Source organism: Pinus tabuliformis, chromosome 1_1 (genome assembly GCF_031772625.1).
Source record: "Pinus tabuliformis cultivar Carrire ecotype Pingquan chromosome 1_1, CPIR1, whole genome shotgun sequence".
NCBI lineage: Eukaryota > Viridiplantae > Streptophyta > Pinopsida > Pinales > Pinaceae > Pinus > Pinus tabuliformis.
This window is the reverse complement of record NC_142297.1, coordinates 924275252-924300375: the sequence shown is the minus strand read 5'-3', so window position 1 is coordinate 924300375 and position 25124 is coordinate 924275252. Positions and strand designations below refer to the sequence as shown.

Sequence of the window (25124 nt, the reverse complement as noted above, 5' to 3'; positions counted from 1 at the left end):
TCTTTACCGATGAGGGTTTATTCTTTTTTTCGAGGGTTATTCTTTTTCTGATATCTTTCTTTAGAATATTTTTCGTCAAATATATAAATTTTTTCAATTATATTATATTAGAACATATCCCTTCTCTCAATTAAAAAATGGAAAGTCAATTATATTTTTACTGTTATACCACGACCATTTTTAGTGTCCTTTGTGAACGATTACAAGCAACAATTTGTAACATCATTATATAGTATAGTCATTCCTTAAGAAGTCCAATATGGCAAATTTACATCAATAAAATAAGCGATAAAGACACTGTTCGTCAGTCCATAATAATACATTTCCTTTCCTATTCATTGTATAAAGAATTACAACAGATCAGTATTCATTCTTAAAAGCCAAAACCAAAATAGCCACTGAGCCATTTTTCCCCTCACAAGGATTACTGAAGGAAATATGCCCATTGACTTTGGTATTTCTTGAATTCAGAGTATGCCTATAATTCTGAAAGCACCCTGAATGGTTGACAGACACAATGTCAGTTCTGCTCTTTTTCTCAGTTTCGAAGCTGAAGAGTAATCCTGCACAGATTTATAATGTGACCTGAAAATGGGCTTTTACATGGAGAATGGTCTACTTTTTTTTTATTTTAGACTTCAATGTTCAGTCGACTATGCTGTTATAGTGGCTCGAACGACTCATGTGCCATGTTCAGTCGATTCTGCTGTTATAGTCGCTCGAATGACTCATGTATGATGATAGGCCTCAATCTGAAGATATAGGCACCCATGATACAGCAAGGCAAATATTTGCCTCCAGATGTTATTATTATCCAGCATCTATTGATCAAATCTTGCAAATCTCGAAAACACATGCTCGAGCATTTACACTCCTATCCAAGGTTTACTGCTCTACTCTGCAAACATATGGCAAACATATAGCTGTTCTTCTCAATTGAAATCCCATTGTTTGAATCCTGAGGCCTATCCCTCCTCCTTGGTTCTGTTCTTTAACAAAGTTTCTTTGTAAGAAATCACCATACGGCTGTTAAGTAGTCCAGATCCCACATAAATGGGGCAAAATAGATCTAAAAATATGCCACATTAAAATAGAAAAATGGCTTGCTTTGCAGAGCACAAGATCATTCCAAGGACTTTGTACAGAAATAATTCCCTCGAGTTTATCACTCATGGCATCCTCGTGCATTACTAGTAATAATATGGGATGACTTTGCAACCTTAAAACATCATCATCTCAGAAGCAGCAGTTACTGCTGGACAAAGCTGAACCCATTTACGACCAACAATGTCCAAGAACACAAAGCGCTGCCAATCTTTCCTAAGAACCGGAGATGTCGGGATCCCTGTTATGGCAATCACCTGTTAGACCACTGAAATTCTATTTCAAGTATTCGAAAAGTACCATATCAGTTAGTATCAGGGACAAGAGTATACTGGTAATCACCTGTTAGACCAATGAAATTCTATTTCAAGTATTCGAGAAGTACCATCTCGGTTATTATCAGGGACAAGAGTATACTGGCCACTGATTGTTCCAAGCATTACCACTTTGTCAATCTGAATGGTTACTTTACCCAAAGAACCCTGCCAATAGAAAACATAACAATGAGTACCGTCATAAATCTAAATTTCTAGATAAGCCCAGGTTATCATTGAATTTTATATAATAAAATTAAACTATTTACCTTTCCAAAAGTGTTCTTGCTCTTGCAAGCTATGTGCAGTTTCTGACCCTTAGGAGGCATGTCAAAGGCCCATCCAAACCCCTGTTTCCATTCTGGAGATGTGCTGTGACTTACCACCTGTACACAACGCGCATTCATATACCTGATTAATACAATTCAATAAACAAAATTCCAAACTTATTCACTAGTATATCAGCATTCCCAAGCTATGTGACTTTCCACTCGTACAAATGTTTGACAAGGATTTACAGATATTTATTGTACTGGCAAAGAAGCAAAAGAGGTGAATATTTTAATCATTTGCATTTCTCCAAAATTGAATAGATTATAAACCTATTCCTATCTCAAAACCAACAAACTTCAATGATATTACTTATTCACGTGCCAATATGCAGGCCAATAAGACCAAAAATAAAATAGGGTCCTGCAACTCACTTTTGTGAGCCTTGGTGGACCATTACCAAGTGTCAATTTACAGAATGCATTGGTGCTTCCCATAGCCTGCTTCAAGTTAATCCCACGTTTTATTGTTACCGTCAAGCTTCCAGGTAAACATTGTAACAAACTCTCAGCGTTCTCCTGGAAATGAGGTGGGCCAGAACGTATTAGTAGCTGTAATATAGGAATAGCTTCCGCTGCAAGCATGGCTTGTGCCTTGCCAGATTCAGCAGGAATAGATGGCCACGAATTCTTTAACACGCACAACGCATCAAGAGCTGCTTCCTGAGCTGGTTCTGTTCCAGCCTTCAGTGCACCAACTAGTTGTGAGATACAAAGAGTAGCTGCTTCAGAGCCCCGAAGCTTTGAAAAGTTACTGAACAGTACGTGGATAGCTTTCACAACCTCCTCATTGATAGTACCGGTAGCCCATAATTCCTTGTCCAAAGCAACTACAATAGCAAACCATAAATAATTTTGTTTTATTTTGAAGTCAAGCACATCATAAAAAGTACTTTATACATTTTATTAAATCAAAAGTGCTTAAAAAGCCAGTCTAAAAAACAAAAAATAGTACTGTAAAATATTGGTGTATCGCATATAGAAACGCACAGCAAACCATGTGAGCCATGAGTACATAAAGGAGATGAATAAATAAAATCCATCTTGATTCGAAACAGGGTATTAACTATCTTAAAATGCTTTTATATCTCCCCTCTTTAACAGGCAATATTGGGAATGGTAACTTCCATAGAAGAATACATTAAATATAAAAGATAACAGTAACTGTGCACCAACATTTCCGAGGAATGGGAGGAAAAGATCGTTATTTGGGGCTAGGCTGAGGAGAATTTCCTGCGAGTTTCACGTCTAGAAAATCAATCAAAACACGATGATGATATGTTGTGGACATTGTCGAAACTTAGAAATTGGAAACTCAAAACTTTTTGAATGGTAAGTGCCTTCTTAAGGGTCCATCAAAATACAGGATATAGCTATTACCATATCGAATGCACCACAAAATTGGTATACTTTACAGCCGTTCCCGATGGAAGTACAAATGCCAGAAAATTTCAGAACACACGAAATCAGTGCGTAAGGATTGCAAAGCAGAAAACCAAATAAATGAATGAAATGTCAGAGGTTATTTCGTAGTATAGCATAAAATGTAATAGAATGAATGGAATGTCCGGGCATAAGAGCCGGCCCCCAAAAGGAGATTCATCACGAAGTGCTTTCCATAATTGTCACTATAGTAGACGGGAATAAAAAAAGCGTTTCCTTTCCACTCTTCAGGAACTTTCCTAGAGTTCAAGGATGTTCAAGGATGTAGAAAGGTAACATTTGACTCCACAAGAATATGACTGCAATGTAAAAGACTAGAATGAATCTTGATGATCCATTATCGAATTAACAATTTTTACCACAAAGAAAACTGTGGCAATAACAACACATGGCTAACATCTACATTATTTCAACTATATGCACTATTGGGTCAACATAAGCGATAAACATGGAAATTGCAAAAGACATTGAAATCATCACAGTAACAATAACTCATAAATGTTTGAGAGCTATAAATACTAAAAGATCTTAAAGCGCAAAAGAGAGATTAAATTATTCATTTCTGTGTTAACTATACGTATTTTACCTGTCAAAGCCCTTACAAGCTCAGAGGATGCATACTCTTGAAGAGTATGATTGGAGAACAGAAGTTTGATGAGCAATGCCGCTTGTCCAGTCATCTCTGGATTGTGTGAACCAAGAAGCTCTTGCACAACTAGTATACCACCTGCTTCTGCAACAGCTCGCCTGTTTGTCCTACTGTGCATGACTATGTTCTGCAACGAACATACAGCCACCATTGTCATTTCTTCAGTTGGCTGATCCTCAAGCAAGCTAACCAATGCACGGCAAGCTGTCACCGCATCAGTCGTTCTTGCAAGCCCATCATGCTGGAAAAGATCACCCAGTGCAAGAGTCGCCAATAATTTAGCAGGCTGGACTCGGGTCTGAGGGTCAAGGAGATACTGCGATAAAGGAGAAATAGCAAACTTCGATACTTGCATGTCTCGTACTTTGATATTATTAAATAGAGCTTCAAGTAGTCGGGCCGCTGCTTCTTCACATTGATGAGACCTTAAAAGCTCCAAAAGTACTTCAACGGCACCAGCCTCTGCCATTAGTTCAGCACTTGACGCATCTTCTTTCTCTAAAACAATCAATGCACTAAGAGATATTACAACTATCTGCTCACTGCCTGATCGTAACAGCTTCACAAGAACTGCAAGAGGCACTTTCAAATAGTACTGAGAACTGAAGCGCAAAACGTTTGAAAGCACTAAGGCAGCTGATTCCCATAAAGCATGTGGTGGCTGTGGATCAACTTGTAAAATGACTTTAGAGAGTTCAATAATGCCACCGGCGTCTACAACTGCATTTGGCCAACTGACAGAAGCACTTTCAAGTGCTTTTATTGCTTTCTGCTGTAAGTTTGGAATTCCAACTCCTGCAAGCTGTACAAGTGGAACTACAGCTTGCTGCGTTGTAATATCTCGCTGAAAATACTCTTGAGAAAGAAGATGCGAGAGTAATTCAGCCCCAAGTTGCTGTACGGAATGGGAAGGTGATTCAAGAAATACAATTAGTGGCTCAATGGCCTGGCTAGGGGTGAGTTGCAGGTTATCAAGAGCTTGAGGTTTCTCCAAGACATTAATAAGTGCTTGCAATGCACTATGCTGTCCCCATGTACTTAATTCTGGACGGGTCAAACATAGAAAAAGAGGCTCTACAACTGCAGCAGCAGATGCACTCTTTGCAATAATACTATTGTTTGTTAGGATGCGTAGTAATTCTGCAATTAAAGAACACATAGAATCCGGTGCAACATGAAGAATTTCGAGAACACTACCAATCACCCCAGCTTTGACCATGTCAAGCTTGCAAAGGGGACGATCCTTTCCCAGCTTGATAAGAGCACTAACTACAGCCTCAAGCAGTGGGTAATTTGTTCCACCAACTAGTCCAACAAGAAGAACTACAGCACCATATGTCGCAACAAGCTCTGCCTGTTGTTCATCGTCCAACAAATTATCAAGGGCACGGACACTAGCTTCCTGAACTGTACAAGAATCTATATTAACAAGTTCCACAAGGGGTTGAATACAATCAGAAGCTGCAGGTGTGGCCCGCACTTTGGAGTTTGCAAATAACACAGAGCAAAGTACTGCCGCTTCTTCCTTTAAGTCCAAGGAAAGAGACGATGTCAGAATTTTGTATAAGCTTTCTACAGGATTTGCTTCAGCATCTGCAATAGCTAACGCCTTTGGAGGATTTCTTGATGACAATTTGATTAGTGCACCAATTGCAGCCTCTTGCTCTTTCTCAGACCCTACACTGAGCATTTCTACTAATGGTTGAATAGCTTGCCTTGCAACATCACTATATTTAATGTTTTCAGCCTCAAAGACGCTTTGGAGAGCCCGAGCTGCATTGTATCTGGCACCCCTTGAACCCAATCGAAGAACTGCTATAAGCTGGTTTACAGCACCCATTACAGCCTCATGGCGCCTAATATCAGGACTGCTAAAGAGGATTCTCAAGAGATCTGCTGCAGCCTCTTCTATCACATCCTGAGGACCTAAAGATAGATATTTAGTTAAGGCTTCCAAAGCTCCTGCCTCAACCATGGCTACTTTGTTCGCATTATTTCCATTTGCAATCTGAGTCAGAAGCCCCAGAGCAACTGGAGGTGCCCCTGGTCGATCTGGCATAGGTTTAAGCAGCTCCACTAAAGCAGGGATAGATTTACGAGCAGTTGCACCCACCCTTATGTCATCCACTCTAAAAAGACGTTCAAGAACAACCTGGTCAGGATTGCGCATCAAGGAAAATTCTTCCGTTAACTCTACAAGGTTTGATATGTCTGACTCCCCGCTACCAAGTAGTGGTAATAGACCTCCAGCTGCTCCTGAATTTGCAACTGCAAGAAGTGTTCCCCTGCTTCCATTGCAGACAAGACTAGCCAATGCTTGAGCAGCAAAATACCTATCAATCATTTCATCGGACCTCAGTAACATGGCAAGAGATGGTATTACACGCATTGTAGCACCAGCTCGAATAACATCTCTTTCTTGGAATAGAATAGCGAATAGCAATGCGCTGACCCATGTACCTCCACCATCCTCCGTTTCTATCTGTCAATAAAAAGCATCAAACCATTAATTTTGAAGGGTTAATTTATTTCCATCCATTTCAATGTACAAAGATGATGATCTAAGGAGATAGTAAGAATTCAAGGTTGGGGAATCCATGAAGTTGAGGAAATGAATATAGAGATGCAAATCAGAGGCAACATCCTCATACCCTTGAGTTAGTGAAGAGCAACACTATACCTTCATATGATTATTCTTACAAAGTTGTAATGAAATTCAGGTTGAAGGCAAAAGGAAGATGTATAAACCAGCATAGATCCATCTTAACCTTGGATCTAATAAGCACTGAGAAGGGTCAAAACAGATGTAATTTTCTTATTGCTTAAAAGATGGCTTAAGATGAATCTATGCTGGTTTATTTTATTATAGATTTTTATAATTATTATGGTCCATTTTTTGGCTTCTATAATTATGGTTGGCTATTTTTTTAAATTTTCATTTGATGGACTTCAATTTTATTCAATTTAGTTGACACATCTACCTGGGCTGTAGATGCACCTCCCCACTCTCAATGCAATAAGAGCTAGGCATAGAATTGAGCATATGAAGGTTTCCGACATTTAAAGGAAAAAAACGTTAAGTTGCCACTAGAAATGAGTTCAAAGCAAGAATATTGACAAAACAATGGAATAGGTAAATACAAACATAATAAACACGCATTTACAGGCGTATATATAGCAGAACTACACAACAACTTTAAGAATAAGCCAAGAATACCAAGCAGCAGATAATAAAAGAACAGAAGTTCACAGTTCAACAGAAGGAAAAGGGTCATACTTGATGTGCACTTGAAGAAAAATTTGCCAGTTTTTGAATTAACACGTCAATTGCACCTGCTTCCATGATGGCCACTTTACTTTCACTATTAAAGGAAGCAATTATTGATAGCAGCCACAGTGCAACTGTTCCTCCCAACACTGATGCAGAATCGTGCTCTGTGACTGTTTCTCTTTCTTGAAAATGCCCTCCCTGGTTTGTGCGACCTTGAACTTCTTCAAATTTATCATCCGTCAAATCCTTCATTTTCATAGCATGCTTCATCATGCGCACAAGAGAGTGAATAAGCTGTGCTAAGAGCCCAGATTCATTAAGAGTATCCAACGCTATTTTCTTGTGTTCCTTGGCAGCACAAATAAGAAGAGCGGTTCCTCCAACTTTCACTTCTAAGCTAGAAGAATATATGACTCGGTTTGCCAGAGCAACAATACATCTTGGCATTTCTACCACCAAATCTCCAAGAACTATAGACTGGTCCCGGCACAGTCTCCAAAGAACCTCAATTGCCTTTTCTTGAACTGGTGGAAGTCCAATGGCCAAGCACTTCACCAATGGTTCCAAGCTGTTAGGCAATTCAGCAAGGACTGCCCATGTTGGAATAGCAGGACCTCCACCTTGTTTCACTCTAGCCAATATGGCAAGAGCTTCTAAAGCATCTGATGACGTTACATTGTCTAGATCAGTAGAAGCCAAAAAAGTTACCAAAGCAACAACTGTACCACAGTGATGAAGACATTCAATAAGCACATCATCAACAGGCATATGACTCAGAAATCGAGCAAGAGCACCTGCTGCATGTCCCTTTCCCCCTTTTGTACCATCCCTGAGGACTCTTGTCAATGATGGAATGATATCCTCTGCTAAAGCCTGCTCAGCAATTTGGGCATCTGATAGAAGACTAGCCAATGCATTGATTGCCATTTCTGCGGCAGAAATGCTTGAAGACTTCCCAAGTTCAATTAATGGTTTGACTGCACCACTAGCAATATAGACCACATCTTTGTTGGTTTCAGTTGAGGAGAAAAGTGCTGCAAGTGCTCGAGCTGACTGCATAGCAATGCGCTCAGTTCCAATATTTAATAACTTGATTAAAGGGTTGATGATTTCTAGCCTTGAAAGATTTTCACAAATATCTTTTCTTACACCAAATACATCAGCAAGAACTGATGCAGCATTTTCTTGAGTTTCCTCTTCAGAAGAGCCAAGCATCTGAACTAGTGATTGGAGACCTTCACTTGCAGCACCTCCTTTCTGTATGAGCTCTTCATGAGATGCCACTGAAAGTAAGCAACCCAACACCATCATCACATGTGCTTTTGAGTTTGGTTTATTCCCCCACAGTAAAGCCACCAACTGGTTGACAACGGCAGCATCTGCATCTCTAATAAGATGCTTAAGCGCCTTAGCAGCAACTTCTTGTCCCTTTGGACCAGCATTTCTCAAGAGCCACAGGAGGGCTGGAACAGCATCTGCACTTTGAACACAAGCACGAATTTCTTCACTATGAGAACATAAATTTCCTAGCAAAAGTGCAGCATCCTCTTTTGCTTTCTGGGATCCAGATTCCAGCAGCTGGACAAGTGGAGGTATCCCACCTGCTGCTGTAATTGCCCATTTACTGTCCTCGACTTCTACAGACAAAATAGAAAGCAAAGCAACGGCATGCTCCTGTTGTTGCTCAGTAGATAGACCAAGGAATGAAATTAAAAGCTGAATTCCCTCTCGCCCCTTAAATGACTGCCAGAGATCTGAATTGACAGAACACAGGTTTCTTAATAAGTGCATGAGTTCTTCTTGTATCTCACAACTAGCCATAGTCACCAGCCCAACCAACATTCTTTTTGCTTCAGCGTGTAGCAAACCTCTGGAGAGATAAGCATTGCCATAGAGGCTAGCCAAAGCTTCAATTGCACGTTCTTGCACCAGCTGAGAGCTATGAGGTTTGAGTTGTCTGACTAACAGTCCTTCTATTTTTAATACATCAAGTGAGCCTGCAGTATATGAGTTTTCATTAAACACCATTAATGCATAGGCCAGAACACCAATAATGTCAGCCACTTGAATGTCAGACCGAAACGATTCAATGCTTTCTCCAAGGCTGAGCACAATAGCAGACATTCCACCTGAAATGTTCACTAAAGCACCCATTGCATGTTCCTGAAGGGCTTGAGCAGGTAGCCCTTGCATAAACTCTTTTGAAGGTGCGACGACTGAACTAATCAAAATGGGAATGCCACCTTCATCCACTATAGTTTTCTTTGCACTAATCAGTTTAGAAGAAAGTACCTCTAATGCACCAGCTGCTTCAGAACGGACAGAAACTTCATTTTCAGGACCTAAAAGTTTCAGTAGGTGCCGAACAGCACCAGCATTCAAAGCCTTAGTGCAACTAGCCTCTGAAGCCAACATCAGACTAGCTAAGAGGGAGGATGCATTCGATTGAGCAGCTGTACTCCCAGAAGAAATAAGTCTTACTAGGATATCTACTCCACCAGCTTCAAGGGTTGCTTGCCAGAAACCTTCAGTATTCGTACACAAATTTTTTAATGCTCCAGTAAGAAGATCATCAACTAACTTTTCCTGCTTGCGCTTTGGATGAAGCTGATCCCAGAGACTGGGCACAACACCCTCTGTCACAAATATCTTCATTCCAACATGATCTGCCACACCACCATGTGATACTGCAAATATTGCCTTCGCAGCTGCTTTCTGAGCTTCTGCAGTCCCAGACCTTAGCAGTGCAAGCAAGGAAGGTATGCAGCCTCCTAGCAATACTTTCACTCTCAAATCTTCTTCCTTACATAGAAACCCCAAGGTTAATGCCGCATTGATCTTTGCAGTGGTAGTTCCAGATCTGAGAAGTGCAACAAGCAAAGGTATTGCTTGCGAATGAGAACCAATTGCAACCCTCGCATCCTTACTAGACTTCGCAAGATCCAAAAGATGCTTTGTTACCACCTCCTTTTCAGCTGATGTACATATATTCGTCTGGAGTTGTTCAATAAATTGTGCAATACTCACCCATATCCCATCTGGATCTTCCATTCCTGCTGTTCCATTCAAGTCCCTAAAGAAAGAATACACAAACGTAGTTAAAATTAATGTTGACAACATATTTATTAAGAAACTAGAGCTGAATATAGCCATAGCTCTTATGATTGAAAAAAAAGGCTCTGATAAAAGGTCAGTTTTATTAATAAAGGTGTTATATCTTATAACTCCCGAGATATAAATTTTCTGCAACTAAAGAGCTGATACAGGTTATATATGATACTGGTATCACGACTTTCTATAACCATTTTCCACGAAGAAAGATTTCAATAATTAGACATTTGACATCACATCATCACTGTCTCATTTGGCACTAAATTGTGCAATACGAGAGCTTGATATAGCCAAATGCTTGGGAAAAAATATCAGATATAAAATCTGTTGTATAAAATTACAAGTGAAGATGTTCAATCTTATAACTCCCTGGATGCATATTTTCTGCAACTGGAGGAAGGTTTAAGTAATATATGACAATGGTATCACGACTTTCTATAACCATTTTCCTTGATAGGAAAAAAACTAAAGAATTCAACATGGTGACATAAGAAAATTCTAGTAATTATTTTCCTAACAAGGATAGTGGTTATAGAGAGTCGTGGTACCATTGCTCTTACTCGTTGATCCTTTTCCATTTAATAGAACTTTTTGAAGGGAAAGGAAGATGAAACCAACTTAATCCCAAAGAGGGTTGAACAGTGTCTCAATTTCCTTGATCCATGAAAACGAATCCAGAAAGTCACAAATGCAGTCAAAATCTTTACAAATTTAAACACACTTATATATGGAATTCTGAAGTATGCACCAGTGACCGGTAGGGTGGTGGTTAAGCAATAAACAGAAGCAAGATATTTCAGTGTTGTGAAAATCGTGATATTATCGCGATTTTATTGTTTTATCGCGAGTTTTTCATCAGAACGAGAATATCGCGAGTAGTACTCAGATTTTTTTTTTGCCCGATTTTTTCGAAAAAATCATGGGAAAAAAAAAAAATATATATATATATATATATATTTGAGGAGGAGGAGGTGACCCAAGCTACCCCTGTCACACGTAGAGGACATGGTCCACCTCCTGTAGCTCCTAGTTCTTCAGCTTCTAGAGCACAGCAGACTCCATAGTCTACTGCGCCCTGCCAACTCCACCGACATCTACCTCTAGAGGGGCAAAGGAAATCAGTGGTATTAGACTTTAGTTATTTGGTTCATTTCATTGTATATGACATTATGACTCATGATATGAGATACATTATTATATTTTTTGTTGATATTTTGAGGTTAAGTTGGGACTCAGGAGTCAGGACTTACTATTCAGGACATGATTCACTGTTATGTGTGATTTCAGCACTAGAAATGATATTAAACATTTTATATATTAGTTCTTTTATCATATTTATGTGTCAATGTATTTATTTTATGTTGTAGATGGTTTAGATATTAAAAAAATTGAAAAAAAATGAATATTTTTGTACCAAACAATTTTTTCCCAATTTTTTCCGATTTTTTCCCGATAATTACGATTTTTTCCGATTTTTTCCCGTGCTGATATTATCCCGATAACGATTAATGCAACATTGAGATATTTGATGAGGAAATTAATTTAAAAAGAAAAAGGAGCTCATATTAGTCAACTGATGTTGAAGAACTACTGTATGGAGGCATATATCCACGTAAGTAAGATTCACAGACATAATAGTTGCATTTTCCTAAACATTTTTTCCAATGCTTTTGTTAGCATAAGGGCTATCAAAGAAGTTGTAAAATGTTAGCCATGTCACTAAAGTTCAAAGTTACCTTGCCCTAGCAAGTGGCAATGACCACAGTGGTGTTTGTGAACCGCTCTTCGGAGATTTTGAAGTCAGCATTGATGAACGCAATCTTTCTTGCTCCCCAGATGATATCTGCTGAAAGTACATGAAAGTGCAGCATAGATTGTGATTTTATTAGTATGTAAAAGGTTGCAAAATACTCTACTCTTACTGTAAATAATTCTTGAAGTTTGACCAAGAATTGCAAACCATTAAAACAAACATCTTACAACTAGGATACCAAACTCTGTATCAATAAATTGTAATGGATCATACGCAGGAAGCATAGATATTAGGCAAAAGTCAGATTTCAGATGTCTGCAATCCCAGACAGAGTTCTTTCACGATCAAATTAGACAGTATGAGAACCAGAGATGTATCACCCTGCTCCATGAGATTCTTCACCTTTGGTATAAAACCCACAGAATCAAATCTTCTTACATTGCTGACTCCAGGCTCAGCAGCTCTTAGTTCTATCCTCTAGATGGTTCTGCTCACAAGAGGCATCATGAACAGATCTCCAATAATAGGTCAATCAGGCAGTGTGCAATCCAGGAGATGCACAACCAGTGGATGGCAGGAATCTCACCACCCAACTTCTTGCCCTTGGTTGTTGGGAGAGGTAACTGTTGGCAGCATTGTTGGTTAAGGGCTGCTTCTTTTATGCCATCCAGACCATGGTCAATGTTGTTATTTTGGGTTTCCTATCAATTTTATCTCTCTTTTGATGCTCACTTTGTATTATTTTATTTCTTTTGCCGTTCTTCCAGAGATGCTTTAGTTCTTCCAACATTCACTCATCTTATTTTGTACAGTCCTATTTGGCTAATTATGGATACCAATGGACATTAGTATTTAAATTAAAAATTAGATGGAATTGTCCTTATAAATAAAAATAAACAAGCCGTCCATGTATTTATACCAAGAACAGAAAATGAATAGCCTGATCAAGAGTTACCACAATTTAGTACCTACCAGCAACCATGCAGATTATTGCAGAAGCCTTCTAGTCCAGGGTGATGCAACTCTTTGATATCTAGGATCTTTTATTACCATCGTGCAGAAAACTGAGGCTAAAACTTTAGACATAGTTGATTAGGCAAAGCAAGATGGTAAGCACAGTGGCATTTACTTTTTGTCATATGTGGAGAGAGAAGGTAGGCATGCAGCTTTCGGCATAAGGTTTTTTTGCTTAACAAGCATACCAAATTGTTAGAATCTGCTGCCTATTCAGATTTTATTTCTGTTCTTGTAGCATTAAAGAAGAGTACATAGTACCATTGTATATAGCCTTCTGCCCTTGCTTTTCTTTGATGATGTAAATATATTCATGTGAATACAAGAAGTATTTTTACAACAACAAAAAGTATGTAGCACTAGCAGTGGAGCTACCTATAAAGCACAGTTTCCAATGATTATGACTCAAATAGTTGACTAGAGCTCTCAAGGATCTCAGTTAACAATAAGGGACACATAACAAGAGACAATTTTGTGAAAATAGATATAAGAGAACAACAAAATGCCAGAGCAACATATAAAACTAGTTTACAAGGTTAACATAGGCAACCCATTTTGTATTCCATGGCTACCAATGAACCTCTCCAGTTAGTCTTTGCATCAATAAGCTCACTTGGTAGTAAGAAACATGTAACAGGCAATAGCATTATTAAAAGGAACATAAGGCAGCAACAAAATCGAAAACCAGCATACAAATAGTCTGCAAGGTTAAAGTTGGCATGCCATCTTATATTTCGTTGCTATAAATGAACCTCTCGAGCTCGTCTCTGCATTATAAGGAAAGAATGCATCATAGGTCAACCCCTGAAACCAAACTATTATATGTTGGCAGTGCTCCTTAACAAAAGATTCCATGTTGCATGCATAAATTCTAATCCAACCCTGCCATCAAACTATTGTTCGTTGGCAGTACTCATCAACACAAGGTTCCATGTTCTAGCAAAAGATTCATTACGGTATCTATCTATCTATCCATCCACACACAAACAAGCTCAATTCGAAATGGGTTTCTTCTATTGTTGATTTATGTGTGGGTGTGTCTATGGGTTGTCGATTCGAGTCATGTACAGCACTCTCGCCTACTCACGCTATCTTCCTTATTCGTTGCCTACCAACACCCAAGGACAAAGGCCTCTCTTCCCGTGTAAACTAAAGCTTTTACTGTTCACCATCCCTGCCTTGGAGGGCAGATCATCTGGAGAGTGCCTAGAGTCACCAGGACCGCTATTTGCAAAATCATAAGCAGGTGAACGTCGATGATCAAAATTATAAGCAGTCGGTGCAGACCTCACAAACCACAGCGGGAACACGAGCTCCTAATAACCGCAGAGAAATGTTTGGGCCCTGAGCCTTACCAGCTCAAAGTCAAATAGGTCATATATACATCTTAAATAAAAGGCTGTATTTCGCAACAAGCCATCGCCAAACAAAACATTGCCCGTATAGAAAAACTCATATACAAGAGGGCAAAATGATGAAGCAAAGATTCCTGGACAAGACTAACGTAAAGCAGTTGTGCACACTTTGACTCTTCCAATTTGCTTGAAATACCATTAGTATGTTTTTCTCAAATATCATTTTTCTATGTTAAAATCTTATCTCATAACATTGGGACAATACAGTGCCCTGTTCTATCCTTTACTGCTCCCCATCTCTATCCTTTGGCAAAAGGCCTGAAACCATAAAATTTGAGTTTGGATTCCTTAGAAGCCTATTTTACATAGAGTTTGGAGTTCTCGGAAGCATATTTTACATATAAACAAAGGGCCGTCAATCATTTAATGAAAACTTGACACTGTCAAAAAAGAAAAAGAGGAAAAAGGCAGTTCACTGCCTGTCTGCCAAGTTCTTGATGAGAACGATGGACGTTGATCAACTCGCCAGTTATGCTTAAGCAACCAAAACTCCTCTGTATCAAATATTGCTAAAACATTCAACTCGCCATAACCAGCTGGATAAAACAATCATTTCACCTAAATTTTATTTCCGAGAGATTGAAGAACTTGCAGACAGACCTTCAGTCTTTAAAATCTAACCTTAACAGCAACCACAGCGGACATCGCTGCAATTCACGGACGATTAAACGTACCTTCGAATTCGTCACAGATGAGTCGCTATCCATGCCAGAGGGTGAAAAATCATCCCGCGCTTGTCTGACGAAAATTCGAGGCGAAGCGGGAGTCGAACTGTTGACCTTAGGGGCGTGCCAACGAACAAACGGCTATACATGTCCCCGGTCTACGAGCAACAATTGAAGGTTAGCGGAGCTGTGCTCCCTCATAATCCGTTGGTAGAGATAGAAAAATCAGATCCATCCTATGTAATCTATTGGCCGCCATATATTAAAAATGGCGAGAGAAAAATCAGATCCATCCTATGGAATCTATTGGCTGCCATATATTAATAATGGCGTATTATATTATGACGGTTATTTGTTTTCATAATTATGGGATAAATTACAAGTCAGCATTCAAACAATCCGCGCTGTCTAATCCCCGTGGTACATTAGTTGGATCAGCAAGTCGCCGCGTCGGATTTAGTTCCACGTGTATCTTGTTTTGGTCTGTACACGTGTAGGTCAAGAGCACTTGCTTCGCAGTCAACGTTCCTCACAGTGAGCGCCGCGAGTAGCGCGGGCAGTGGCCCATAATGAAACAGTGAAAGTGACGTATAAAGTGAGATATACATCAACGTCTCTTGCGGTGAAAATTGCGATTTTTTGTCGCGCAGTGACAGCATGTGAGTGGGCCCCGGAATCGAGCGAGAATGTGGAATGGGCTTTTAAAGAACTGCCTGTCTCCAGGCGTGATGGGACAAATGTCTATCCTCGGCCCCTAGGAAGGGGAATAATCCTCAATCCCAATGTTTCCTTCACCATGAAGGGTGGGGAAGGGAAATGGCATTTTTGTTGGTTTATTATAATGATCTTCCCATAGAGGATATTGATCCCATACCACCACCTTAAATTTGTCCAATGTGTGGTACAATGTCTCCACAACCTTTAACGTAAGGGCAACTCTACACCTACACCTTCTTAAAAGATGCTATGGTTTACACTTTCTTAAAAGATGCTATTTAATTTTGTACGGGAAGATGATTGTTGTTGATTTTTTTGGGATGATCAATTGGTTGGTATAATGGGATGTTATTTTTTCTATTTGGATTCAAACCTTTGGGGAATATCTTTGGCTAATTGTGATAAGGCTCAAAGTGTAGGCTCCCTATCCTCGTGGAGTCTCGGCTCTTGGTAAATCATAAATTCCTAGTATATCTGGCTTACAAGATATTGGATATACTCTTAGTGTTATAGTGGCAACGAGTAAGTTTGATCTTGGGCTTTGCCTAGATTACTCCAATGGGTTACTAAATCACCATAGTAAAAAAAATAGGGAAAACGAAAAAAGAAAAAAATGATCGTTGTTGATTTTTGTTAGTGTATGAGCTTCATCTTAACCAGCGTAGATTCATCTTAACCACGGATCTAACATGCGCTGAAAGGGATCAAAATTCTTCAGGTGCAAACTTATTTTAGAGTGCAAAAAAACAATGTGTAATTTTTTATTGTTCAAATTTGTTTTTTGAATGGCATAGATATTGCATAACATGTGCATTGACTCATTTTATCAGCGCACATTAAATTGGTTTTTTTGTTAATATATTTTTAAGTATATATATGAAGTTGATATCATGTATTTAAAATCTTACCCACTTTTTCTTTTTTACTTCTAATAACTTTACATAAAATTATATTAGGTCATATGGACAACTAATTAAATATGCATAGCATATTTTTTTTCTTTTTTATTATAGCCGGCATTGCTTTTCTATTTAGACAATATTTTATTTTATTTTAAGAGTCACATACATACTTACACATCGCCTTCACACTGGGTTGTAGAGTGAGTCTCTCAACTCAATGAGCAAAACATGAATTGATGAACTAAAAATGTGAGTAGAGTCACTTTAAAGTATGCAAGTGGGATTGGGGTTTAAAAATGTATTTGATGTTACATTTTCACTTCTTATTTTGAAGTGTTGGTAAAAGTTTTTAATTAAGATTTAGTTTATGGAATTCACTAAATTTATTAAGGTCTATGATATGTACATATAAGTTGTCATATTTTAATGTTATAAGTTTAATATTTACATTTGGGGGTTTCAATAATTATATTAAGGCATTGGGGAAATCACAAAATTAGAACTTATTAGCACTCAAATCTATGTCACATAAAATATCAACTCCTCTTCAAAACCATAACACAAAAATGAAGTGATAACTAATAGGTAATCAACCCAAGGGACACTAGCTAATTGTCTCTCTATTTGAATCAATGCTTACCAATCTTAGTGGGGTGTCATGCACTAAAAATCATCTCCAAATATGTAAATTAGCATAAGAAATTAGCACATATCATGGATCCTTGGCATGCAATCAAAATCGAAAGATAAAAATTGTTGATTAATTTGAAATCAATACAAGAATTTTAACCAATAGTCAATAAAATATGGAAGAATAATAGAAGAGAGCATTCTCTAAGTGATTGATAAAATCAAAATAGAGACGGTACTATTTATATCACCATATAGAACATGAAATATAGTATCCACAAGTTAAGAAGCTAGAAGAAAAGCATGGTCAAACTTTATCTTTGTACTCAGCAAGAGACTAGTTGCATCATAGAGACAAAATATAAGATACATTGCGATAAAATGCCCTACACAAAGTATAAATAGGCATAAAGGAAGAAGAGAAATGATGAAAATGAAGCTATGTTGACTATACTCAAGAAAACTTAGCCAACCAATGGTCATTCAACCTCACTTTATAGATTTGTCCTCCTCCTAAAGGAGACGTCAACTTCGTGCACTACACTTTTTTTAACTCATGATGAAGTGAGGTGAAGTGAAGGAGATATCATGCACCTAACCCATGCATCTTGTTAGAAGTGATGAAGAGTAGAGTGAACTCAAACAAGTCCAAATCTAACTATCCCATATACTTGGTTAGAAGTGGAGTGAATATAGGTGATTTGGAGCTAAATTCATGCATTCTCCTCAAGTCCTTCATGCATTCTCTCTAGTGGATTGGAGTGAAGAGAGAGAGAAGGCCATGTTCTCTAGTTTAACTCCATCATGCACTTTGAGTGAGGTGGAATGAAGTGGAGAAGAGCCATGCGCTCTCTTAACTTAATTAAGGATAACTCACTCAAGTCTAACAAGATAGCCTCATGCAAACTCATATGCATTGAATTAAACTAAACTTGAAACTGGATTAGGGATGAATTAAGCTAAATTGAACTATATATGACTCAACATGAGTAAGGTTGAGTGAACTCTAATCCAACAAGACCCCATTAAATGAAATGACACATTTTTTGCATCATCGCCGTGTCATTGCCACATCGTACGTCCACCTATTGCAAGTTGTCACCTTGCATGGTGACCATCTATTATAAACAGACATGCCAAAAATAAAAATCATCTTAAAAAATAAGAAAACATGGAAAATATCTAGAACAGCTAAAAGAGTCTATCTAAATATAAAATGCTTAAAAATAGAAAGTTATTGCATGTTAATGAAATCATGCCCATTGGATTCAATTTTCTGCAAGGAACTTGAATATGCACTCAAAATCACCATGCAAGCCCCAAAACCTACAGTATTAAAAATAGCAATGACTTGCATGTTGCCCAGAAATAGTTTGTTGAAATCATGAACTTACAAGTATCTCAAATATATAATCGCCTCTGACAAGAAAGCCTTTGGCTACTAAAAACATTAGTGTCCTCCAAAACTAATGAAAGTGGTTATCTAACATTGAATTGGGCTCAAATCACTGGAAAAACATGTATTTCATCTCCATGATAACCATCTATGACCTATGTGGAAGCTGACTCTAATAACTCTGGAATTTGACTCTGGATGCTAGCTTGATGACAATTGGCTGGTTCTTAACCCTTTAGTTTGCAAAGGGGAAATTTGGGGGGTTAATAGAGTCCTAACCAAGGGTATAAAACCCCTCACTCCCCACCATTAGTCACTCACTCATTAAATGAAATTTTTTGGCATACATAAAGGAGAAATTCATGTGAGCTTGGATCTATAGTATGCACATGCTTATCATTACCCTACTTCTTGGTCCTACTTCTCAGTCCTCCTAAGATTACCCCAATTTTTCAAGGCAATTCTTGTGGGAATGGGATCTGATTAGTGGTATTCACTTTATGGAGAATATGGGAGCAAGGTTGGATTGTAATATGTTATGTTCCACAAAATTTTGGGGATGGGTGGCCACGATTGTGGGGAGACACATAAGGGGGACGTGTGAGAGAACCCCCATTTTTTTGTGAACTTCAAGGGGGGCGAGGGGATGGTGAGATCCCTAGCATAGTGGTCCTCATGTCTAAAAGTATAAAAATGAAAAATAATAATGATAAAATCCTAGCAATAACAATTCATCCCATGCAAATTAATCATTGTGCAATCTAGTGAAAACACTACAATCCCATAAATCCTACAAATTGTTAACTCTGTTGATTTCTAAAGGGAATATAAAATTCCAATTTGTCCATATGAAATTTTACGAGGTTGGAGTCACTCTCGAACATCTCAAAAAACTTAATGGTAGTGTTAAAAGTTTATGTAAAGCAATATATCAGTTTCTAACCTTTTACTTTAAGAATTCAATATTACCATTAATTACCAAGGTCATGGACTCCTTAAAGCTCTATTCCCCATTTTTGTTCTATCTTCATGAGCTCTTGACAAAAAATATGGGGGGGGGGGGGGGGGGGGGTTGTGGGCGCATCCCCATTTTGGGGAAATGTGCCCCCATGCTAGGGAAATGTCTCTCCATTTGTTTTGTCAAGTTCCCCCCAAAAGGGGACATGGGGAAATGTTTACACAAGTGTCCCCCTCCATCCTAGGAGCATGAAAAAAGTGGGGGCATGCCCCCCACCCTAGGGGACACATCCTTGTGGAACACAGGTAATACATACACAGAGGTCACCACTATCTAGGGCCATAAATTCAACCCCCACCTCCAAGGATCCCCATTGCTACCTATAAGTATCTAAGATGATCTTAGGCAAGAGCATGAAACTCCTCACTTTTTGGCTTTAGTGCTAAGCCTATTAAAAAACATGTTTTGACAAGGTAAGGAACATCAGGGTACACATGGGTTTGTAATATGTACATGTGAGTCAAAACTATCTCAGTCTAATAAGTTTAATCCCTACCTATATGTTTACCCATAATTAGTTCAGATTTCTCATACAAGTCTTTGGAATGTAATTTGGTTACCAATATTTGTATTAAAGAGAACGTGAGTGTGTGCTTGAGTGTATAATAGATATACATAGATCATAACTTTCTTGATGCCATAAATTCAAACTTCACTTGCCTCAAGGTATGATGTAAAATGTGTAACATGAAGGCTTTCCATTTCCATTCCCAATTCTATAACTCGAGAAATGACTCCCTATGAATATAGTTATATAATTGTATTCAAAGTTTTTTCAAAACTACAACTTTGACTTGTTATTCAGGAAATTGAAAATAATGATGAATGAGTGGTTGGCACATTAGGATGTTATCCCCTCCACTTGGTTTCAAATCCCATGGGGGGGCCTCTTTGGCCCGTTGTGAAGGCTCCCCCCATCCTCATGGAGTCTCGAATCTTGCTAAGTCATAAATCCCTAGCATATCCATCTTACGAGCTGTTGGATATTCTCTTGGTGTTATAATGGTAGCTGATAGATTTTGATCTTGGGCTTCAATCGAATTACTCCAATAAGCTATTGATTCACCATAGTATTAAGAAAAGAAAAAACAAAAACAAAAAACAAAAAAAAATTATATATGTATATATTAATTTATTGATTTTTAAATTTCACATTTATAAATATTTAATATATAAAATTTATAAACAAGCTACTAATTCACCATAGTATTAAGAAAAAAAAACAAAAATAAAAAAACAAAACAAACATTATATAGGTATATATCAATTTATTAATTCTTAAATTTGACATTTATAAATATTTAATACATATAATTTCTTATAAATTATTAATGAAAATCAAATGCCATTTTTCATTTTAAACGAAATTGTCAAATTTCCATATTAATAATACAAAATGCCAAAATCATTTTCAATTTATTGAAATAATATTAATTATTTAAAATATAATATTTTTATCAACATTTAAAAAAATTAATATATATAAAATTAATTAACATAAATATATATTAAATATTTTAATTTAACATTGGTAAGTTAATTTATAAAATATTTTAATTAACTTATAAAATTATATAAATATATATATATAATCTAATTAACCAAAGTGGTGTATAAGACCCTGTTTTGAACTTATGGTCTCTTAGGAAAAAACACATGCTCTTAACCATTACTTACTCTCTCTCTCTCTCAATTTAACATTGGCAAGTTAATTTATAAAATATTTTAATTAACTTATAAAATTATATAAATATATATATAATCTAATTAACCAAAGTGGTGTATAAGACCCTGTTTTGAACCTATGGCCTCTTAGGAAAAAACACATGCTCTTAACCATTACTCTCTCTCTCTCTCTCTCTCTCTCTATTTAACATTGGTAAGTTAATTTATAAAATATTTTAATTAACTTATAAAATTATATAAATATATATATAATCTAATTAACCAAAGTGGTGTATAAGACCCTGTTTTGAACCTATGGCCTCTTAGGAAAAAACAAATGCTCTTAACCATTAGTCTCTCTCTCTCTCTCTCTCTCTCTCTATATATATATATTTTATATTATAATTAAGATAAATAATATAAAATTAATATTTTATATTTTATAATAAATTTTAAATTTAAATAATTATATATATTATAATAATATGTTTATATATTTGTGATAATGACGATTAACATCTACTAAGACTAATGTGGTTTATCAAATTAAGAAAATAAAAGATTGATTGCAATTTTTTAATATTTTATTTTTATAATTAAAAAGAAAGGAAGAAGCGCTCCTAGATCACCATAGTTTTGCTAATTTAACAAGTCAAGAAGGTTGGTAGTGTGACAAATGTTTTGGAAATGAGAATGGAAGCGAGTAAGAGCTAGCTAATCCAAGAGAAAGTGGTTTTCATCTTCAACCCTCTTAGTATCGCAAATGTGATAGATTCTTTCGTCCTAAGGTGTTTTGGGAATAGGCCAACCCCCAATTTCACTTCAAAGCTCATGAGAATTAGTTCTTATCTTTGCAATGTTCATTTTATTCTTAACACTGGTTAAGATAGGAAGATAATTATGGTTAGCAAGAGTGGGGTTGATCACCTCCTTATTTTATATATATGTATACATAAACAATAAATCTTAGATTATAATTATACATATTCTCAAATTTTATAAATCTTAGATTAAAATAATTATACATATTCTCAAATTAAAGACCCCTAAACATTATCTGAAGCTCCCTAAGATTAGTGAAGAACACTGTGAACCCTAAAGATGGAAAAGGTGTTTATGCCATCCCTTGCTGCTGTGGGACTCCGTACATTGGTGAAATTGGCCGCTCAATTAATCAGAGGATTCTTGAGCACGCGACTGGCATCAAACTTGGAAGGTCTCGCTCCTCCGCTTTGGCAGAACATGCGGAAAAGACAAACCATCACATCTGCATTGAAGAGACTAGGGTCATTGCAATGATTTATCATTTTCATCACCGTAAGTTTAGGTAGGCCTTGGAAATTGAAAGAAAACCTATCAATGTGAATAGAGACGATGGTTGGGAAGGAAAAAATTAGCATTGAAATCAACAATAGCGAAAGTGTTCATATGTTTTGTTGATTCCTCTTAGCGGGCGAACAGCGGAGCGACAGCAGGAGAAACGCAGCGGCTAGGGTTTCCACAACGAGCAGAGTTCGATCCTAATGGAGAGAGGCAGGGGAGGGAGCTCGGCTCCCTCCTACAAAGATGCAATGTCCAGCAGAAGTAAATCACCAACTAGAAAACGGTAAAGATGGTATGAACTACAGAAAAAGGGACAATGAAAAGGAAACAGATGGGACCAGAACAAATGAGAACAACAGCACAAAGGACAAAGAGGAAGAAGACAAAATTCTGGGGTCAAGAGACAAAAAACAAAAAGGACCTTGCAAACCAAAAGCAGATATCACTCCTCGAGTAATATTAAATGATCCTGCTCTGCAGGAACACAGGGAACATATGGGAACCTACGCCATTATCTGTAAATTCATGGGACTATGGCCCACCGAAAAGGCTTTACAGATGTGGATCAAGTATCATTGGAAGCCTAAAGGAAGCATTGACCTACATCTTGGGTCAAAAGGATTCTTCACAGTAGTGTTCTCTAACATCGAAGATAAAGACAGAATATTCGAAGGAGGACCCTTTTTTTTGCTGTTGTTGGTCTCTATATGAGACCTTGGAGAATGAACTTTGTCCCCGAGAGGGAGACCTTCTCTTCGGTTCCTGTGTGGGTAAGGCTCTATTCTCTACCTCTTGATTATTGGCAAACTGAATCGTTGGCCGCTATTGGCAATAAACTAGGACGCTATGTCAAAGCTTCAAAAGCCACAAGAAGGGGAAAATATACCTCCTTTGCTAGAATCTGTGTGGAAATGGATCTATCAGGAGCACTTTCGGATGAAATCATCTTGGAAGTGTTTGATGAGGAATGGGTGCAGACGGTAGACTATGAACATATCCCCTTCAGATGCCGAAAGTGCCACGAACATGGGCATCTGTTAAGAGACTGCCCTCTCAGCAAAGAAAATAACAAAGAAAAATTTAATACTACGAAGGATATGGAAAGCTTTCAGAAAGTAGCTAGCAGAGGAAGGGGAGGAAAAAAGGAATCAAAGCAACAACATACTGAGGGGCAAAAGGGCAGTGAGAACAAGTTTCAAGTTCTAGAAGAGCCGGAAGAAGTCACAAGAGAGAGTCAAGATTAAGAGGTAGATGCTAAAGAAAAAGAAAAAAAAGAGGACACAGAGTTTTCCTCGGACATTGACTCCCAAAAAGAAACCATGAGAAGTGAAACAGAAATGGAAATGGACCAGGAAATGATCCAAAGCGAAACGGATCTGGAAGACCACGAACTACAAGAAATACTCGACAAGGAAAACTTGGATCTGGAAGGATTTCTGATGCAAGGAACCAAAGGAGGAATAGACTCTCTACCTCAAGAAGAGTGCAACAGAATACAACAGTTGTTTTTATGGAAAATACAGGAACGAGGAATGGAGAAAGGTAAAAGCATCCACAAACAGGAGCAAAGAGGAGTGAATACAATGAAACTAAATCCAGGATTAGCCACCAGAAATCCAGGAAAGAAGAGAGGCAGAAAAAAGCAAAATGAGCTCCTGATGGAGTGTGGAAAGCTGATGATAGATTCGGGTAAGATGAAAGATCTAGCCAGTTACTCATTTACAAATCTTTAATTATGAAGTTTATATCCTGGAATATCAGAGGTCTAGATAGTAAAAGAAAACAAAGATTGCTAAGTAATAAAATGAAACTAGCAATGTCGGACATAATCTTCATTCAAGAAACAAAATGATTCTTTCAGAAAATAAAACAAATCCATAACAAATGGCTCAGTAAATTTGAGTTTCTAGAAGTCAAAGCAGAGAATACAACAGGAGGAATTCTTACCCTTTGGAACCCCCAAAAAGTCAGCACTGTAGATGTGAAGGCAAAAAGAAATTACTTATCAGCTACCATTCAACCAATGGGGATGTCTGAGTCCTTCCTGGTTACGAATGTCTATGGTCCTCAGAGAATAGATGAGAAGATTAGATTTCTGAACTCTCTGGAAGATCTCAGAAGCAGACACAAAGAAATCCCATGGGTTATTGGAGGAGACTTTAACATGATTAAATCTCTTTCGGAAAAAAAAAAAGGAGGCACCAGAATCCTTAGTAGAGATTCAGTTGAATTCCATTCTTTCACTGAAGACATGAAAATGGTGGACTCTAAAATGCATAACGGTCTTTTCACTTGGAACAACAAAAGAGGAGGTAATGCTCAGGTTGCCTCCAAGTTAGACCGATTTTTAATCTCTGAGAAGTTGATGCTCACAAACACAGAAATATCTGCTAGTGTTCTCCCTT

At 37.6% G+C, this 25124-nt stretch overlaps 1 protein-coding gene across 4 annotated transcripts; it reads right to left on the bottom strand.

Annotated features, from left to right (window-relative positions):
- Positions 1-258: 258 nt before the first annotated feature.
- On the bottom strand, positions 259-15346 carry LOC149217459 (protein CELLULOSE SYNTHASE INTERACTIVE 1-like). Of its 4 annotated transcripts, none has more exons than XM_089392995.1 (8): positions 15078-15346; positions 11958-12067; positions 7117-10183; positions 3777-6321; positions 2123-2577; positions 1688-1804; positions 1447-1586; positions 259-1345 (listed from the first exon to the last, which is right to left on the bottom strand). In XM_089392995.1, exons 1-8 carry the CDS (start codon positions 15108-15110, stop codon positions 1321-1323), a joined length of 6492 nt encoding a protein of 2163 aa, XP_089249121.1. In that variant the 5' UTR covers positions 15111-15346; the 3' UTR covers positions 259-1320. The 4 variants fall into 4 exon arrangements, with proteins under 4 accessions (XP_089249121.1, XP_089249122.1, XP_089249123.1 ...); XM_089392996.1 differs by having other exon boundaries at positions 11958-12064; XM_089392997.1 differs by lacking the exon at positions 259-1345 and having other exon boundaries at positions 1443-1586.
- Between the last annotated feature and the right edge of the window lie 9778 nt (positions 15347-25124).

What these genes read in the sequence shown, in the direction of transcription:
- LOC149217459 (XM_089392995.1), bottom strand. Translation starts at nt 15,110, where the DNA reads ATGGATAGCGACTCATCTGTGACGAATTCGAAG. An exon ending in GTCCACCAAGGCTCACAAAA is followed by an intron (nt 1,805 to 2,122) that starts GTGAGTTGCAGG and finishes CGTTGTGTACAG; the next exon opens with GTGGTAAGTCACAGCACATC. An exon ending in GAATTTCATTGGTCTAACAG is followed by an intron (nt 1,346 to 1,446) that starts GTGATTACCAGT and finishes TTGCCATAACAG; the next exon opens with GGATCCCGACATCTCCGGTT.